We start from the raw sequence: 14690 nt of genomic DNA, 5'->3' as shown, positions 1-14690 counted from the left end.
GGCTTATATTAGAAATTATTTACTTACCCTACATCAAGTATATGAAGGCTGAATTAATAAAGATGTCAAACAGAAATACCTTTCTAAATCTAATCAAGCAGAAAATCATCTCAAATGTCCATACTGCAGCTGAATACATACTTACGTGGGCTTTTTCCTTATCCACTCTGTCACCCTCAACTTTATAGTTTCTTATCTTCAACTTTATAGTCTTTTGAGTGACTGTTTTAAGTCATTAAAAGAAGTTAAATCTGTAAGTGAGAAGTTTACAACTGAAACTGATTCATAGCTCCCCTCCAGAATAGCAGGAGAATTCAGCAACAAATCACTAGTTTTCCACAATAACTTCAAATCTGTCTGGGTTGAAATGAGCACTAACAGAACAGACTGAGACATCTTCTGCATTGATAGTATACATGGGATGCTGAGAAACTCTATCTTGGAATTTTCCTCAATGTCTGATGGTGATGTTTATTCCTTTGTGCATAAGTATTGGTATATTTAATAACACAAGTATTTTGTAATTTTTTGGTTTTCTGTTTTACGACAGGGGGCTCCATATGTTGCCTAGGCTGGCTTGAGCTCCAGGTCCTCCTGCCTCAGCCTTCTGAGTGCTGGGACCACGAGAGGCCACCTGACCTGGCAATTCCATAATCTTACTTCCATTAGTTTCATGTGGCCAGTTAAGTTTACTAATTTTGTCTCTGTAGCAAAACTATGAGAAAGAATCCAGGTGTGGGGCTATAACTCAGTGGTAGAACACTTGCCTAATGCGTGAGGCCTTGGGTTCACTCTCCAACACCACACACACACACACACACACACACACACACACACACACAAAAGAAAAAGAAAGGAAAGAATAATCATTGAGTGATACATATGAAATTCTTGTTTTTGACTAGGTACTAATTATAATAAGAATGGAGTCAGATGGAGAAAAACATTTGCTCATTAAAATCCTTAAGAAAATCGAAGGTAAGAACATAAAATTATGCTTTGTTTGATAAATATTTGAATATATTAATGTATTAATCTAACCAGTCAAAAGTAGAGAGAACCTGAACGCATGTGTGTCTCCTTGTGCTTAGCTTCTCTACACTTACACAGGCCAGAATCCCCTGCCTGGGGAATGATGCTACCCACAGTGAGCAGTTCTTCCTACTTCAATTAATGTAGTCAAGATAATCTCCCACAGACATGCCCCCAGGCCAACCTGATCTAGACAATCCTCCATTGAGACTTTTGCCAGGTGATTCTAGGTTGTGTCAAGCTGACAATCAGAACAAACATACAAAGGTCATTGTTTCATCTTCAGAACTTTCTTCCTTTATCTTTTGAATGGAGCCATGTTGCCGTATAGCTTCCTACCACTCCAAATTACCATCATGTTCTAATGATAGGGTCATTTCCATGGAGAGTTGTATACCTGCCTCTTGGGATTCTCTACACCCCTGGCCCTGCCATTATCCTAGGTGTTTTTAACATGTTTAGTATTACTGAGGGCCATATTTATAAGCTTGTATCTTGTTTATTATTTCACTTAGCTTTCTAATCATGTGAACAGGGATTGATATTCATCAAAATTCATTAGACTCTTAATAATACCAACATGTTAAGACAGTACTTAACAATTGTGGACTGAAAATGCTACAGTTTTCTAGAATCAGACAATTGGAAACATCTTCCAAAATCAGAAAAGATGACTCAGTAAGGGTGTTTGCCACCAAGCTTGACAACTTGAGTTCAATCCCTGGGACCCAAATGGTAGAGAGAACCAACTCCTGCACGTTGTTCTCTGACCTCCACACATATTCTGTGGCATGTACCGACACACACTCCTCCACATGTGCACCATGGCACATGCACCACATACATAAACATACACACACATACAATAAGTAAATAAGAATGTAAAAAAAATCAGGAAAGTACTGAGCAATATTAACATTTTTTTGTCTTTTTGAGACAGGGTCTCCCTGTAGCCCCAGCTGTCCTGGAACTCACTATGTAGACCAGGCTGGCCTTGAACTCACAGAGATCCACCTGCCTCTGCCTCCCCACTGCTGGGATTAAAGGCGTGCGCCACCACACCTGGCAATATTAACATTTTTTAAACTAGGGATTTAGATAACTAGAGAAATGTTTTATGAAAGTAAGGAAATAGTTGTTCTCTGCAGGGAAGAATACTTAGGCCTACTTATGGAGCATCCTCTCCTTTGATGCCATTTCAGATAATTGACAGCATTGTCTCTCTTGTCTAGGCTTCAGACTGAACATCCCATTGCTTTTGGCACTTGGAACTGTGCCATCTTTTTTTGCTGACCTCATTTCAGCAATACATGCTGACAAAAATCTTGACTACACAAACTGGAAATGTTTTGAATCTCTTTCCAGTTAACAACTGTCCTCATCTAGGAGCTAGCTAGGCCTTTTTTTAGTCTAGTGATAGGAAAAAAATGAGGTCTCATTTTCCACATTGTTTAAAAGATCTAGTAAGGTATTCACCAAGTCATTAATTTGTTTCAGGATCTCAGCCAATAGAAATAATTTATTTAAGCAGGTTAAACTTTATGTAAGTTATCTTATGAATTATGTAAGAGAAATTTTCTCAGTTCTTACTGCTACCAAAACCATTGTCTTATCAAGTAAAATTACGCATAATTATTAACCGTTATTCTGCCATTATTACATAATGATTTTGTGAACCTTAACAGTTGCCAAAAGTACACTAATAGATTATAGAATTAATTTGGTCTTGGTTTAGCTATTGCCTAATTAATTATGCCTACCAAAAATAAGTTGCATTAAGGGTACAGAGTGTTTTGAACTTTACTATATTTTGTTTATGAACAGTAGTAAAAAATCTAAATTACAATTAAAAAGCAATTAAGACCAATAGTTCTTCATATCTGCTTCTTATATAGCCAGTAGAAACACACACACACACACACACACACACGCACACACACACACACACATACATGCATGCTAGAGAAAAAAATAAAAACCTATGATCTGAGGCAAAATAAAATTAACTGCACAGCTAATGAGTATTTATCATGGTTGCTTTAAAACTAAATTACTCCTTTTATGTGTCATAAAAAGTTTAGATTTGCCACAAACTCTCTGCATACACACCATAAGTATTGCTTATGTTTTTAACTTCCTGGTATGTTAGACTCAGAGATATTATCTGGAAAATTATATTTCAAGCAATTTCCTTGTTTATAGATCTTTAGTTCACTTTTATAGGTGTGAAATAAATATATGGCATATTAAAAAATTTATTAAAAAACTCTTTTTTTTTTCCAAACAGGTTTGACATTAACTGTTTTTCATTCAAATGAAAGAAAAGATTTTCTGGAACCTAAAGATGTTTTAAAACACCTTTTAAAAGGGTAAAATGTATTTTTTTCTAATATGGAGAACAAGCATATCCATTCCACAGGAAAAGCAAAATTTCTCCTAGAGTTTTGGCTGGGATATAGCTCAGCGATAGAGTGCTCACTTATCATGAGTGAAGCCTTAGTTTTAGTCCCTAACACCTGGGAAGGTGATTTCTCTAGGGTTAAACTTAAGTTTAAGAGAATCTGAACTCAATGTTTTTACTCTCCTCATGAAAAAATGCCTTACACAGAACACTTTAACTCTGATCATTGCCTTGTATATTTTATAAAATCATGTTCAGAAATTTAGTTCCGTCTCATTTTGATATTTAAATTATCACCATTTTTATTGTTAGTATAGAAATATCTTTTCAAGCTTACCCTTCTTTTGTACCATTTTATCATTTTTTACCTTATTTTTTCTTTGCTCAGTTTGTTTTTATATCTCCTTTCTTTCTTCTGGGTCTCTTTCCTGAGAAGGGCTTGCTAATATTAGATCTAGTGTTGGGTTTCATTTGTTTGTTTTTGTGGTCTTTTTGAGACAGGGTCTCCCTCTAGCCCAGCTGGCCTGGAACTCATTATGTAGACCAGGGTGACCTTGAACTCACAGAGATCCACCTGCCTCTGCCTCCCGAATGCCCAGCCTATTGTTGCCTCTTAAAATATCTTTATTTTTCCTATTTCATATAAAAATTAGTTATTTCTAATATTGGGATCCAAATAATCAAAAGAGATACAAATCAAATAAAAACTAGACACAAATACTTTTTGACTTCTAGATTGCTCTGTATAGCAAGCAGCAGTGGGGAATTTTAATTACAGTAGGTGCTACATCATTTAAAACTTAATGGGAGTGGGGCACAGTGGCGCACGCCTTTAATCCCAGCACTCAGGAGGCAGAGGCAGGCGGATCTCTGTGAGTTCAAGGCCAGCCTGGTCTACATAGTGAGTTCCAGGACAGCTGGGGCTACAGGGAGACCCTGTCTCAAAAAGACGAAAAAAAAAAAAAAAACCAACTTAATGAGAAAGCAAAACTTATAATAATACTTGTGTTCATTCTTTTTGTTTTTGTTAAAATACTTATGAATCCCATTGAGAAACAACAACCTCATTTTGGAATTGTCAGAAATATTCTAATATGTAGATTCTGAATATTAAGACTACATTGATAAGATGAAATTGATTTTTCTTGTTTTTTGTCATTGATAGTACTCAAGTAATAAAATCAGAATTGCATGTGGGACATGAAAAAGTCCAAAGTTTTCTATGTTCTGCTATTTTTTTAAATATAATCATCAGAATGATAAACATAGATTAATACAGTTACGGAAGGAATGAACAGAAAATGCAGCAGTGCTTTTCCAAGTTGAGTAGACATAGATCAAAGAAAGCCAGAAAATCATCTTTACTATTTCAATACAATAATGACACAAGTATAATTCATTTTCTTGCCTTCCATTTCTCTTCAGTACAAGTTCCTGTGTGATTGTACATAATCAGAATATTGGAGCAGATTTCCCCTGGAGCAATTTCTCATTTGTGGTGGAATACAATTATGTAGGACACTCTTGCTGGTCTAAGCACTGTGAACAGTTGAATATGCCTTTCCTAGCGTTTAAAGTAATTGTTCCAGACATGGTTTTTAAATGTAAGGACCTAAACCAAAACCCTTTTCCCCATTTTTCTGTTTCCTATTTATCATCTATGAAAAGAAAATTTGTTCTATATTAAAATTTATTTATGATAAATATTATGTTTATACAACTCCTTGAACATATACCTGTTTTACTAATGTTTAATTAAAAAGAGAAAGTTGCTTGATAGAAGAAAAAAGTAAATATTCATAAAATTTCTCTTACTTAGCAAACATCTTGCCGGACAGATTTGGTGGGTTTCTCTTGGAAATTCAGGTTCCATATGTGTTTTTTGCATCTGAAGGACTTCTTAATACTCCAGAAATACTTCAGCTGCTGGAATCTAAGTAAGCAACTGATTTTTAGTTACCGATCTTATCAACTTTAGTGTGTATGGATATAGTCTGATAGGTTACATCTTGTGCTTTACATGTTATAACTTTTTATAATCAAGGCTAGAATTATGTTAGAGTATTTTCCAAAGAGTCTATATCAATTTTTAAATATTTTATTTATTTTATTATTTTTATTTTATTGTCTGCATGTGTTTAAGTGCACCTGTGTTGTACAGTGCCTGCAGAGGTCAGAAGAAGGTGTCAGATCCCTTGGAGCTGGAGTTACTGATGGTTGTTAGCCGCCATGTGGGTGCTGGGAATCGAACCCGGGTCCTCTGCAAGAGCAACCATCTTAACTGCAGAGCTGTCTCTCCAGTCATGAATTTGTATCAATTTATAGTTCTAATCCCTATACTATTCTTATAATTATTGAATATTACATTTTTGGTAATGTGCCAATTTTATTGTCAAAACAGATTTAATTTTTGTTTGAATTTATATTTTAATCTTCTCTTGTTACCAGTAAATATAAACATTTGATATTTCTTTTTCTGTGAATTGTATATTCATGCATGTTAACAATGTTGAGAATGAGAATTTTTGTATAGGGAACTTTAAAAACTGTGTAAGAAATAGGACTGTGATGTTCTAAATGAATTCTTGAATTTTAGGTTGTTAGTTCTAAGGTTATACCAAAATTTGAGTGTTTTAAACTCAAAAACACCATGTCATAGCACATAGTTGTTATAGGAATGTTTGACCTTGAATTGCATATCAAGGAAGGATAATTGAATTATTATCTCAGAAAAAAATACAAACCAATATTATATGTTTTTGTTGTGGTATCTTAAGGCTATAGAGTACTCATAGAAAAGTATGAGCTTATAATAAGTAGGTAAACTGTAGGCAGAGACTTGGGCTGTTATTCAGTCGTAGAGTTATACTTAGTGTGTGTGACACCTTGGGTTTAACTTCCAGCAACTTCTCCCCAACCCCCAAAGTAGAACAATTTTAAAAAGAGGAAAATTCTGATAAACTCAGGATTTTTAATCAAATAATACAGGTTTTGATTTCATGAGTTTCTACTTAAAGAACTAGAATAAACTGATCAAGTCACTTGTAATTATACACACACACATACACACACACACACACACACACACACACAACTCTTCAATACAATACCTAAAGTAGCATTTATTTTTTTAAAAGGATGATCATTGGAAAGAAAGATAAAAGAGATTTATATGGGTCTGGAAAGATGGCTCAGCTGTTAAGAGCACCTACTGCTCTTGCAGAGGACCTGGGTTCAGTTCCCAACTCCCACATCAGGCAGCTCACAACTGCCTGTAACTCCAGCTGCAGAGGATCTGACATCCTCTTCTGACTTCCGACACCCACACAAATGTGCACATACCAATATGCAGACACAAACACACATAAATAAAAATAAATCTTTAAAAATAACTAACATTTTTAAAGGAGATTAACATTATTAGAGATAAGAGAGCTAGATCTCACTGCCGTACAGTAGGGTAGGGGCTGAGACCTTATCAGGCTGCCTGAGAGTGCCTGGATCTGGCCTCTGCCTGGTGGTGAGCATCCCCAAATCACTCTGTGTCCAACCCCCTGCATTGGGACCATGTGTGACCCCTCCCACTTTGCCAGGGCTAGACCTCCCTGCCCTACAGTAGGGGCGGAGACCTTAGCAGACTGCCAGAGAGTGCCAAAATCAGACCTCCCCTTAGTGGACTTTCTACATTGTGGTGTGAGTACCCACTAGTAGGGGTCCAGACCTTAGGAAGCCTCGGTGTTCCTGACTGGAACCTGGCTTGGGCCTCTGTGGAAGCTCCTGAGTAACTAATCCTAAGCCATTAGTTAACTTCCAGTGAACCTGAAACCTAGACAAACCAGCTTTACATACCCAATAAGAAAACAACCAAGGCATACCAATAATACAAACAGAAGCAGGCTTCAATTCAATAAAGGATGGCTCGAGTTTCATACCAGAATCACGGACAACAAAAAAATCCACATGCCAAAATCACAACAGAAAAATAATAATGTGAAAAAACGAAACAGTATGTTCCCACCAAACTCCACCAGTCCTATAGACAAGTTCTTCAAGAAGAATCCCCTAGAGCTAACCCAGGACACAGAATTTAAAAGAACAATCATAAACATGATCAAGGAATTCAAAGAATTTAAAGAAACACAGACAAACAAATCAAAGAACTACAAGAAGATAGGTATAAACTTCTGACTGAATTCACAAAAGAGAAACATTGAAGAAAACTCAGGGTGAAATGAAGAAGGAAGTGAAAAACTCAATAAGCTGGTTTGAAACAACAGGAGAAAGCCTCACCAATAGAATAAATGAAATGCAAGCAGAATAACAACACTGGAGGATAAAGTTGAAGAATTGGACTGCTGAAGCAAAGATTATGAAAAACTTTAAAAACACAGGAATGGAATATGCAGGAAATGTGGAACACCATGAAAAGACCAAATCTACATATCATAGGCATAGATGAAGGAGAAGAATTTCAGTTTAATGGTACTGAGCAGATCTTAAACAGGACTGTAGAAGAGAATTTCCCAAAATTAAGGAAAGACATGCCCATACAAATACAAGAAGCACATAGAACACAAAATAGACAGGACCAGAAAAGAAGCTCCCCACAGCATATCATAGTAAAAACACTAAATGTACCGAACAAAAAGAGAACACTGAAAGCTGCAAAGAAAAACAACAAATCACATTCACATATAAAGGAAAACCCATCAGAATTACAACTGGCTTAGCAATGCAAACTATGAAAGCCAGAAGAGACTAGACCAAGGTATTTCTAGTTCTAAATGATCATAGATACCGAACCAGAATACTTTACCCAGAAAAAATGTCTATTATAGTTGAAGGAGGAAAAAAATCTTCTATGACACGAATAGGCTGAAAGAATACATGTCCACAAAATCAGCCCTTCAAAGAATACTTGAAGCAATATAAAGAATGGAGAAAGGAACAGCTATACCCAAGGGGCAACAGAAAGAAACTAAATGAAAGTATAATTGTAGAAATACAAAATTAGACAAAAGATGCAAACATCAAAATGATGGCAACCAATGCACATCTTTCAATAATAACTTTAAATCAATGGACTGAAATCCCTAGTCAAAAGACACAGGCTAGCTGAGTGGATTAAGAAAGAAAATCCATCTTTTTGTTGTCTGCAAGAAACCCATCTTACCTTCAGGAACAGGCACTCCTTTAAGGTCAAAGGATGGAAAAGAATATTTCAAGCAAATGGCACTAAGAAACAAGAAGGGGTTGCAGTTTTAATATATGACAAAATAGACTTAAAACTAAAACTAATCAGAAGAGATAAAGAAGGTCACTTCATTCTGATCAAAGGAACAGTAAACCAAGAAGATATTACAATCATGAACATATATGCACCAAACTCTTCTGCACCCAAATTCATAAAAACAATACTACAGGACTTTAAGACACAGATTAACCACAACTCAGTAATAGCAGGGTACTTCAATACCCCACTGTCTCTATTAGATAGGTCAACCAGACAAAGAATAAACAGAGACATTTGAATTAAATTATACCATACATCAAATGGACCCAACAGATATCTACTGTATTCCATCCAAGCACCAAAGAATACACTTTCTGTTCAGCACCCCATGGAATTTTCTCAAAAACTGACCACATACTGGGGCACAAAACAAACCTCAACAAATACAAAAAAATGAAATAATTCCATGAATTCTATCAGACCAAAATGCAATAGAGCTTAAAATCACCACCAGAAGAAGCCCTAGTAGCCACATGAACTCATGGATATTAAACATCACACTCCTGAATGATGAGTGTATTCCTCAATGTATTGGAAGTATTGTGAAAATGACCATCCTACCAAAAGCAATATATAGATTCAGTGCAACCCAATCAAAATCCCCATGACATACTTTACAGAATTAGAAAAAAAACACCTTTATATTCATATGGAAGCACAAAAGACCCCAGATAGTCAAAGCAACCCTGAGCACAAAGAGCAACGCTGGGGGGATTACTATACCAGATCTCAAACTATACTACAGTCATAGTCATAAAAACAGCATGGTAGTGGTACAAAAATAGACACATAGATTAATGGAACATAATTGAAGACCCAAACCTGAGTACACAATATTTCAGTCACCTGAAATTTGACAAAGGGGCCAAAAACACACAATGGAGGAAAGACAGCACGTTCAACAAATGATGCTTGTAAAACTGGATCTCTACCTGCAGAAGAATGAAACTAGATCTTTATCTTCCATCTCACACAATTCCAAATAGATCAAAGACCTCAATGTGAAATTCAAAATTCTGAAACTGTTAGAAGAAAACACTGGCAGTAACCTACAAGATATAGGTGTAGGAAAGGACTTTCTAAATCAGACACCAGTTGCTCAGGAATTAAGTTCAAAAATCAACAAGTAGAACCTCATTAAAATAAAAGTCTTCTGTTCAGCAAAGGAAAAAAGCAAGTAAGAGAAAACCATAGAGTGAGAAAAAATCTTCACCAGTGACACATCTGACAGAGGTTTAACAGAGTATATAAAGAACTCAAAACAAAACAAAAGAATCAAGAAAACAAATGACCCAGTTAAAAGATGGGCTAAAGATCTAAACAGAGAGTTCTCAAAGGAAGAAATAAAGATGGCTAAGACATACCTTAAAAAGTTCAACATTATAATTCAGGAAATGCAAATTAAAACCACCTTAAGATTTCATTTTACCCCAGTCACACTGGCTAAGATCAAGAGAACAAGGGATACCAAATGCTGGCAAGGATGTGGAGAAAGGGGAATGCTCATTCATTGATGGTGGGATTGGAAACTCATGCAACCCCCATGGAAAGCTGTGTGGAGAACTCTTAAAAAACTAAAAATGAACCTACCATATGACCCGGTTATACCACTCCTTGGCACATACCAAAAGGACTCATCCTATTCCAGAGATACTTGTACGACCATGTTTGTTGCTGCTCTCTTCACAATAGCTAAGAGATGGAAGCAACCTAAGTGCCGCTCAACTGATGAGTGGTTAATGAAAATGTGGTACATTTACACAATGGCGTTCTATTCAGCAGTAACGAAAAATGAAATAATGAAATTTGCAGGTAAACTGATGGATCTAGAAACTGTTATACTAAGTGAAGTAACAGACTCAGAAAAACAGAAGACATATGTTATTCCTTATTTGTGGATCCTAGGACCAAATCCTTATAAGTGAGTACATATTGTGATGTAACTGCAGGAACCAGGAAAATGGAAGGGAACCAGGGAGGTAAAGGAAAAGAAGGAACCCCGCAAAAGAATAGTAGGAGACAGGTGTTACTAAGGGAGATATGTGTAAAAAAGGGGTAGTTAAAGGGAAGGGGGAGGGGGAGAAGGAGGGCTATACAAAGAACTATGTGAATAAAGGGGATGAAGGCGCTCAAGAGAGGTGGGACCATAGCAGACAGAAATTATCAAGGGAGAAATGGGGAAAATGGAGACATTTTAAATGGGGAGGTCAGGGAGGGAGGATAGGACAGAGAAAGGAGACATACTAGCTAGTATAAAAAACCAGAGGGAATTGTATTAGTCCAAAAAACCTACTGAAAAATTATACATACAATATCCCTACATGAGTCTGTGAGTACAGCTGAAGACCACATAACAAGAAACAGTGTCAGACAGGAGAAATCTTCCTTTGAGTTGTTGGCTAGGGTTGTCTAAGAGACTCCCAAAATTACACAGGCTATTGCCACAGTCCTTGATTGCCTCCCAGAACTTCATGGTAAGACATTATGGCTGAAGATAAGACATACTTCAGATAGGATTTGGAGCAGTGGAGCTGGAACTGACCTGGAAGCCACCTCCCCTGAAGGCTAGCAATCATAGCTTTGGAGAGCACTACACAAGCTGGTAAGGGAGAAAAGCAATCGATGCTCCAACCCTAGCTTCAAGGCCTAAAAACCATATCAATGACTAGCACAGCAAACAACATTGGTGCAGTAGTGGCACTTTTATCTTGGGGGTAATCAACAGCTACCTAATTGGACTTAAAGCCCATTCAATGGGAGGAAACTCATGTCTGGTACTGTAAACCTAGCTACATAGCTGGAGAGGTCATAAATCTTAGAGAAAACCCCAAGGCTCTCATATCCCTAGACAAATGTAATTTCTTACTGTGTGCAAAATATGGATCCTTAAATTTACAGACAAGTATCCCAGTCACCACCCATCAAAGTAGCTTCTTTTTCAACAGACAGAGATTATTACAGAGTTACACAACTGGTCACACACAGAGATTCTCTGTTAATTGCCCAAGCCTAAGTTGCATCTAGGATGCAACCTCTACACCTAAGACTCACAGAACATGGAGTGAGGGATGAAGAGAACACTAATGCATCTTTCAATTCTCATTAATGAAGCTCCCTCATGAAACAGAGGGCCAAGAAGGCAAAAGGTCACAAATGGCCAAAACACAGAGCATAAGAGTCTGTGGAGTGTGGGTCCTTGGACAGGACTCCTATATTGAGGTCTCACCCAGGGCTCAGGGACCATTGCAGAAGAGGGGGGTGGAAAGATTGTAAGAGTCAGGGAGGAAGGTGCATGATCATAAGGAAATGGTCCTATAGGCTTCTGGGACCCTTCTCATACGAACCTACAGCAATGGTGTCATATGTACAAAACCCATGCAAACTTAGGCAGACAAAAACCCAGTACAGAACTGTAGAATGAACAGCAGGCCCCAATCTTAGTTGAAGAATTATTGGCAGCTGATTACTGCTGGGTGAGAAAGAGCTGATCTTTTTGAAGGGAGAGACTCTAGATAGACTGACTAAATCCTGGTGGATGAACTTGCACTGAGGGACATCTGGGGGCACTAATTTTACATGATAGGCCTTAACACAAATGAAAATGTATGAGCTCCAGTGTGTGGGGGAGCTTTGGGAGGTGCCAAAGGGGAAGGGGGTATAAAGATGATTTTCTATATGAAATACACAAAAATTCAATAAAAATTAAAATAAAATTATTAGAGATAGAATCAACAGAAAACATACTGGTGTCTTTCCAAGCTGAGCAACTAGCGATTAGAGGTGAATGATCTCTAACTTCTTTTATATACTGAATAAACCATAATTTCCTCCCTAAAATGTATAAATTATTAAAGGAAAAACAGTAATTCAAGTAATTTAATATTCAAAAAGAAACCCAACACTCTTTGAAAAAGTTTTCTTAACCATGCCATTATTTTCACTGAAAAATACTGTCTTTTTCAGCTATAACATCACACTAATAGAGAGATGCTGCAGTGAATCACTGAAACTCTTTGGAAGTACAGAGCATTACGTAGTGGTGACAATTGATGAGCACACTGCTGTAATTTTGCAGGTAAAAACTATACAATAAAAAATAGAAATTTGGGTGGGAGGTGGATCTGGGAGGAGTTAGGGGAGTGGTGGGGGATGAATATGACCAAAGAACATTTTATGAAATTCTCAAGAACTAATAAAAATACTAAAAACTAGAAACTCAAATACATTAAAATACATACAGCTATGTGATTTCTTGTCTTTTCTATAGGGAACCTAAATATAATCTGATTTTTTTCTAAATTTTGCAAATGGGCATAGTACTAAATTATCATGGTTTTTTATTTGTTTCTTTGTTTGTTCCTGACAGGGTCTCCCTAATCTCAGCCTACCTGGGACTCATTATGTAGACCAGGCTGTTCTCCATCTCAGAGATCCACCTGCCTCAGCCTCCTGAAGTCTGGTATTAAAGGTATGCACCACCATGCCTTTAATATCCAGAATTAAATTACCACCATGGAAAATGACTATTCCCAAACTTATTTGATGCTTTATATTTCCTCTTAATTTTTGAATTATTTATTTATTTATTTATTTATTTATTATGCATATAAGTGTATTGCCTGCATGTATGTAAGTGCACTCATGTCATGCAGTGCCCTCAGAGGTCAGAAGAGGGCATCCATCGGATTCCCTGGAGCTGGAGTTATGCACAGTTGTTAGCAACCATGTGCATGCTGGGAACTGAACCCAGGTCCTCAGCAAGAGCAGCTAGTTCACTTAATCAATGGGCCATCTCTCCAGCTCCGAAGAAGCACATATCTTAAATTACTCACTTTTTCAAAAATTTCTTGATTAGAGGAAAAGAGGATTCCAGACCATTAATGGACATAGGAAGTCCACTAGCTGCAGCTTTTAAACATGCAGTAAGGTTATTTCATAGGTTTTTAAAGATGTTTATTATTGTGTATGTGTGTGTGCATGCATGTGGCACAGTGTGCATGTGGAGGCCACAAGACAGCTTTCAGGAGTCAGTTCTTGCCTTTCATCGTGGGTTCTGGGGATCAAACTCAGGTCATCATTCTTGTGCAGCAAGTGCTTTTACCCAATGGGCCATCAGCAGATGATCCCATAGGTTTTAAACAAACTTTCTATTGCCTTCAGAGTGCCCAGATCCCAGTTCACAACGGGCTGAAATTACCTACACAGGGGCCCTGAGCCAGCCACTTTGTTCATATCTTGGACTGTGGGAGATTCCTGAGGCTTCCTTACCTTGTAGTTTTGTGTCTATTGTAGTTTTCCCATTACTTTGTGTGATTTTAATTCTTACATGAAATAGGAACGCATACCCATGGCTCTTCTTAAGTTGTCATTTTGTATCTTAGATTCTTGAAGTATGATAGCATTTTATAATAATATCCAGCCTGATCAATATTCCCATTTTCTGTTTTCATAGGACCTAGAAGAACTACAGCAAGACAAGGCGTCAGACAATATCATTATGAGACTGATGGCACTGTCATTCCAATACAGCTATTGCTGGATAATACTGTATTCCAAGAAAACATTAAATTCAGAGTAGGTAACGATTTATTCATCCAAAGTCATGTTCATGTTCTAGTTTTCAGTCCTATTTGCATACACATAGTCACACAAATTTTGCTTTAAGTGAGGGATATTCTCAGGATGGAGGCAGAATCAGGAAAACATGAGGGAGCTGGGGACAATCATGTTCCCCTGGACATTCTGTCCAAATCATCTCCTTCTTCCCATTTCATTAAGAATTATTACTTCAAGTGCTTTATTACTTAGTAATGCTAGACTTTTTTGCTAAAAGATAAATCATTCTTAAAGCACTTCCTTCTAAAATTTTACTTAATAAACAAAATGCACAGCTTCTTCCTATACTTTCACTGATGTGCTTAACTGAAAATTGACCAAATTCATGTCAAGACACAGGCCTGAGTT

General features: G+C 37.0%; 1 protein-coding gene across 1 annotated transcript in view; it reads left to right on the top strand.

Moving 5' to 3' along the window:
- The window catches only part of Shoc1 (shortage in chiasmata 1), an 88047-nt gene that overhangs the window by 55088 nt on the left and 18269 nt on the right, over positions 1 to 14690 (top strand). The window contains exons 19-24 of the mRNA XM_029562522.1: positions 906 to 978; positions 3320 to 3401; positions 4859 to 5037; positions 5253 to 5370; positions 12690 to 12801; positions 14179 to 14300. Coding sequence (XP_029418382.1) covers positions 906 to 978; positions 3320 to 3401; positions 4859 to 5037; positions 5253 to 5370; positions 12690 to 12801; positions 14179 to 14300 — 686 coding nt within the window. The remainder of the gene's footprint in view (positions 1 to 905; positions 979 to 3319; positions 3402 to 4858; positions 5038 to 5252; positions 5371 to 12689; positions 12802 to 14178; positions 14301 to 14690) is intronic.

The sequence above is a fragment of the Nannospalax galili genome, unplaced genomic scaffold (genome assembly GCF_000622305.1).
Source record: "Nannospalax galili isolate Female #2095 unplaced genomic scaffold, S.galili_v1.0 scaffold1255, whole genome shotgun sequence".
NCBI classification, from domain to species: Eukaryota; Metazoa; Chordata; class Mammalia; order Rodentia; family Spalacidae; genus Nannospalax; species Nannospalax galili.
The sequence above is the reverse complement of the archived record's forward strand: the minus strand, read 5'-3'. Positions and strand labels throughout refer to the sequence as shown.